Here is a 6,000-nt window from a genome sequence, read left to right on the forward strand (position 1 = left end):
GGGTCATGTGACCAGCTGTTGCGACCTTCTGGCAAGCAAAAACAATGGGAAATCCAGATTCACTTAACAGTCACGTTATTAACTTAACAAAATGCAATGAATCACTTAACAACCGTGCAAGAGAAATTGTAAAATGGGGCAAACTCACTTATAACAGACGTTTCACTTGAACAACATAAACCTTGTGGCTCAATTGTGGTCATAACTCAAGGACTACCTTTGGTTTCTGGTTTATGTCCACAGTGTGTAGCTCCTTGACACGGACTCTGGACAGTGGCATTGGCACATTCCCCCCTCCTGACTACTGCAGTGGGATGCCCTGCAAGAGTGTCCCGAAACTGAGACCTCGGTTGGATCCTCCACCAGCAGGACCTGTCCCAACAAGAGGTCCACCACCTGTCACCAGAGTACCCCGCAAAGCCCGAACGCTGGAAAGGGAGGTGCCAAACGCAGAGGACCTGATGGGGCCTAGCAAGCACCAAAGCATGCCAGCTTTCCATGGCATCTTAACCAGTGCAGAGCCGGCCCTCAGCCGCCATGATCGCAGGGGCTGCCTGCAAGGTTCGTACCATATGAAAGAGATCTGACCAAAGAAACTATGTATTGTCCTCTTTTTCTGAAACTCTCTCTCTATATATATACACACACGTACTCCACAAGCAGATGTTTTGCTAATGTGCCTTTACCAGGGGTGCTCAACCGATTTCATTAAATTGTTCTTCAGTACTTAAAGGGATCATATGGCTTATATTCTTAGCCGAGTAGTTTTAGGATTAGGGTTAGAAGGATTATAAGCTGGTCAAAGGTTACAATTCTCATTTAGCAGGATCCATAGTTTTTCTTCTGTGAGACAATTTTCCATGCATGGAACTTAGAAGGCCGGACAGTCCTATGCAATGAAAAGAATTGGCCAGATGTTGATTTGTGTATTTCTAAGATATTGAAGTAATATGAAAAACCAGAAGGAAGACTCTTAAGTCATTCTGTCCTTAACTGATAGAAAAATCAGGATGTTCTCCCTACTTTCTGAATATTTGTCACAAATTTGTGCAGGTCATTTCAGCAGAAATGCACAATGTCATTTGGAATCCTATTCCTGATGTGGATCAAATACCATAAAATGTAAACCTAATATTTTAAAATATAGTTTGTTCAGCATTTAAAAGATGCAAAACGCTCACCACATTGTTTCTGTTGTGTTGTCCCAAAGCAGATGCGCCATCGTTCCCAGCTCACTGGTAATGACTTCCTGATCTTTCTTACACAGATCTCTGCAGCGAAGCCAGCAATCCGCGGCGTATCCAACATGGCAAGAACTGGACTTTCCCTAATGCCAAAGCATCAGCGGGCATGGATCCCTTTCTCTGCTCTCCTAACAGGCTGGAAGAGCTCCATGGTTCTGCAATGGTAGGGGTCAGGGATGAGTTTGGGGGTGGGAGAAGGAAGGCAGCAGACAGACAGATGACACACAGCAAAAAAGCCCAGAGAGATTTCAAACAGCATTTGGTTTACCAAGGGCTTGCAAAGCTAAGAATCACTGTAGAAGCTTTTGAAGTTATCCACAAGAGGGTGTATGAAGATGGTAACCAGCACTGACAGATTTGTTGTTAAGTATCTCACAGAAAGCTTTGTTTTCCTGAGTGGTTCTAGTCATGCTAAGACATCTTTACAAAATCACGCAGTGGGTGATGCTATAGGGAACAGTTATCTCCTTCCTCTTTGTCCCAAAGCTATGGCTCCACTTTCAGCTTTTAATGCAGAAGAAGGAGCAAGTTCACAACAGGACGAGGCTCTTTAACATGCGAACAGGATACAAAATCCATAAATGAATGTTAAGTATGTTACCAACCGCGGGTTATATATAAAAATGCGGGATAGCAATCTAACCGTAGTACAGTACATAAACAATTAGACTGGTTTGGCCGCTGTGTTAGTTTCTAGGTTTTCCAGGAACTGAAGTGATGGAGGGGTTCCTCAGTTAACAGCGGTAATTGGAATCAGACTTTCCGTGGCTAAAAACGGCAATCATTATGTGCAACGTCATGTGATCCTGCTGCTAGTTCCCGGTTACCACTGTTCAGTGAATCACTTAACCGTTGTTAAACAAGGACCTCACACGATCACCACTTTTGACTTCCTGCTGGCCTTCCCATTGACTTGGCTTGTGGGAAGCTAACGGGGGAAGGTCGCAAATTGTGATCGTGGGATTATGGGACACAGTAATAGTTGGAAATCTGGGCCGGTTGCTGAGCACTTAGATCAGGGGTCTCCAACCTTGGTAACTTTAAGCCTGGCGGACTTCAACTCCCAGAATTCCCCAGCCAGCTTTGCTGGCTAGGGAATTCTGGGAGTTGAAGTCCGCCAGGCTTAAAGTTGCCAAGGTTGGAGACCCCTGACCTAGATCACCATTGTGTGACTGAGGGCACCTGAGCCGGCCAAAGCTTTGAAGACTGGTCACAAAAGTACCACTCCTTCACCAACTGTCCCAAGTTCAAATGATTGCTGAAAGAGTGTTAAATAAGGGCCACCTGTAAATGAAAAAAATGTGTCAATTTCCCCCCACCCCCTTGTGTTGAAAATACAAAATGCAGTTGTGGAGCTCGTCCCTGCCCTCTAGCCACACCTCACGTGGCTCTCAGTAGCTATGAAACAGAAATAGGGCAAAACCAACACCAGGATGGTCGTCTTTCTTCTGTTGAGCAGTTCTATCTTTCTGCTTCTGCAGGGCTCGGCTTGCAATGTAGTCGAGAGAAGACGGGCGTCCTCCGAAGGACCTCAGGCCTCCCCGGCTTTCAGCACCAGCAGCAGCCGAACCCCCAGTGCTTCTGATGTGGGTGAAGAGGGCAGCACAGAAGCCTGTTCCAGGGATATGGGTCCAGAGGGCCAGCCGGGCCTGGAGAACTCAGAGTCCCTCAGTGACTCTCTCTATGACAGCTTGTCGTCCTGTGGCAGTCAGGGCTGAGGGCATCTTGAGGAAGAACGAGGGCACTGACTTCCTGGGTTGACACACTGCCACATGCTCCTGCCTGGTGCTTTGAGGGCCCAGCTCTTGCCCATAGAATCCCGTCTGATTCTTCTAAACCAAATCATGGCCTGCACCAGAACATAACGTGTCTTCCACACCAGCTCCCGGCCTGTTCTTAAAGCAGGGAAATGGGACTTCTTCAGCAGGGCACCCACCTGACTTGCCTATTAAAAAGAGACAGAAAAGGGAAGACAAGGTGGGGAGAAGCAGGGCATGATGGAAAGTGGTTGTGGGCATCTTCATCCGGTTGAATGGCATCGATCAACTTTGGGGACGTGTGGTTTTGCACATTGAAGTAGTATCCCCGTTGGTGACCGAGCACTGCGAATGGGAGGGAGTCCAGTTTGTTTTGTTGATCCGTTATTCAACTGGGTGGACTTGCTTATCGAGGAAAATGGAACCGAGGATGGTTGTGGGTTCCAGGGTACCCTTAAGCAGAGAGTATCTCCCTTGAAGGGTCAGTGATTCCAATTCACAGATTGCACCAGCAAAACACACTCTTGCCCTGACCTCCGTTTTGCAGGCTGGAAGGGGTGGTGCTAATTACAATGCCCTTCCCGGGGGAAGATTTTTCCCATCCTTGTATCTATCCAAACTGCCCTCTTTACCTCAGTGGTAGTGCAGTGCTTGCCTTAGCAAATTACCGAAGCCCTTCCTTCCACCTCTTGACACTTAAAAAGCATGTGAAATTTTGCCAAAACCAGGACTCCCGTCTTATCGGGAAAGAGGAGTGAAGTGGGCCTTCCATCCATTTCTTTCATTCAAGCATGTGGCTGCCTGAGGGGGGGGGGAGGAGGGAGGGTACCAAACTGATGTCTAGGGGGTGCGGATGCTTTGACGAGAAGAACCCCTCTTGACAAGCATCTTCATGTGAGTAGGTTCGCTTTTCTCTCATTGTATTTCATCAAATGGTCCCTCCTTGCCTTCCTTGCTCCCAAATCCAGTTGAAGGAACAAGAACCTCAGAGCTACTGTATGTCTGGGTTAGATAGCTTGGGCCTTCACTCCTTGCCGCCCCCTCCCCCCTTTCTATGTAACTTTTTTTTAAATTAAAGAAACATTAAGTTATTAATGTTGCTGATCTGATTTCCATGCAGCCCAGCTGCTTTCTCGCCCCATCCTTGTTTCTATGGGAGCTGCCTCTGGGTTCCCTAGATGGTGCTATTTTGCTGTGTACAGGCCCCCTCCTCTCCTGACGAGTCTTTCTTTTCATTGTCTCTCTTTTTTTTTTTTTACTTCGATATATTTTAAAATATTAAGATGTCTTTTGCTCCTTTTTTTTATTTATATAAGTTATTGTGAAATGAGGCTGTCTGTTGTCTTGAATCTCCTAAAACAATAAAGGGGGTTAAAAAAAAAAAAAAAAGAAGGACCGTGTGGCTGAAATACTTGGTGTTTGGAATGAGTTTGAAGAGGTTTCTCTTGTTTTATGATAAGACCTGGGCAGATCTGAAGAGCAAAATGTGATTTGGCAAGCATGGGTGATGCAGGCATAGCACCTCTTTGAGAGCACATGAAGCCAAAGGCATCTTTTCCTAGGATTACATGCCAATTGTGTGGGACAGCAAGCCCAGGAAAATGGGTTGCTTTAAAGTCACCAACCTTTTGGACCTCAGGGACCACTAAATTCATAATTTTAAATCCCGCGGACCACTAATATGATCTCCTAATGACCGGGTGGGCGTGGCTAGGTGGTCATGTGACTGGGTTGGCATGGCCAACTCGATGTCACTCATGTTGAGGGGTGCCTCACCAGCCTCTACTCGCCCCTCCCCTTCCAGCCACTCCTCGGCTCCCTGTCCGGGCTGCCCCAAGAGGAAGCAGTTGTTGGAGCTAAGCAGCCACTACAAGAAAGAGTTGGCAAAACAGCTGGCTCAGTTTCAATTGGATCTGACTGAGAAGGAGGCTCAGCAGAAGCACCTCACTGAGGACTAGGAGCATAGGCTTTCCAAGCAGAGGGAAGATCTGTGGGAGTGCAAGGCCAGGTGCCGGCACCTGGAGGCTCAGTGGGCTGAGATGGTCAGACAGTTCCAGGCCATGATGCAGGCCCACTGGAACAAGGCCCTCCGGCTCTTTGCCACCAACAGCACTTTCCTCCAGCCTTCACCCAAAGACCTGCACCAGGAGGCTGAAGCAGACCCCAAGTTGGAATTTCTGACCTCCTCCGACCCACACAAAAAGACCCTGAAGGGGGAGACTCTTTGCAGCAACACAAGCATTCATTGCACGTATCCGGCCCAGGGGCCGTAGTTTGAGGACCCCTGATTTAGTGCAACATAAAAAAATGCAAATAATTTTTCTGCGGACCACCAACATTTTCTCACGGACCACCAGTGGTCCACAGACCACTAGTTGGTGATTGCTGCTTTAAAGTGTTTCTAAAGGGTTACATGCATTCTCACACATGTTCCGAATTGCATGTTACCCCTCGAGTTCAGATCTTTGCAGTGTCCTGTTACGAAAAGCTAGCCTTGCTCTTGCTCTTTTTACTAAGTGGCCTTCAGTCCAGGGGTGGAATTCAAAGTTCTGTGGGCGTGGCTTGGTGGGCATGGCAGGGGAAGGATACTGCAAAATCTCTATTCCCATCCCACTCGGGGGCCAGCCAGAGGTGGTATTTGCCGGTTCTCCGAACTACTCAAAATTTCCACTATCGGTTCTCCAGAACCTGTCGGAACCTGCTAATTCTCTTGAATTACACACCTAGTACATGGAATCTGACAGGAAGTTAATGCAAATAGGTTCTCCCTGCCTTTTTTTCTATGGCCAAAAAATATTTCCAATGCTGCTGATAACTGCAACATTGGGAAGATAAATGTATGACCTTTTCAACTCAATGGATTGAAGACCTGATTGCATTTGCCACTTATGAGCAGACTTTGTATGGAAAAACCCAATGAAATATGGAACTCATTGATACAAAACACAGATGTGTTATATATAGCACATAAAGATATATTAGAAATTAAATATCTATGC

General features: G+C 46.9%; 1 protein-coding gene across 8 annotated transcripts in view; it reads left to right on the forward strand.

Moving 5' to 3' along the window:
- Positions 1-4,729, forward strand: part of NCKAP5L (NCK associated protein 5 like) — a 60,012-nt gene extending 55,283 nt beyond the window's left edge. For 6 of the 8 annotated variants that reach the window (XM_058174042.1, XM_058174038.1, XM_058174043.1 and 3 more), the window contains 3 exons: positions 244-561; positions 1,268-1,407; positions 2,726-4,729. In XM_058174042.1, the coding sequence (XP_058030025.1) occupies positions 244-561; positions 1,268-1,407; positions 2,726-2,962 (695 nt within the window). In that variant the 3' untranslated portion in view covers positions 2,963-4,729. The remainder of the gene's footprint in view (positions 1-243; positions 562-1,267; positions 1,408-2,725) is intronic. The other 2 variants (XM_058174035.1, XM_058174037.1) reach the window with 1 other exon arrangement.
- Positions 4,730-6,000: the final 1,271 nt, after the last annotated feature.

This window comes from Ahaetulla prasina, chromosome 2 (genome assembly GCF_028640845.1).
Source record: "Ahaetulla prasina isolate Xishuangbanna chromosome 2, ASM2864084v1, whole genome shotgun sequence".
Taxonomy (NCBI): Eukaryota; Metazoa; Chordata; class Lepidosauria; order Squamata; family Colubridae; genus Ahaetulla; species Ahaetulla prasina.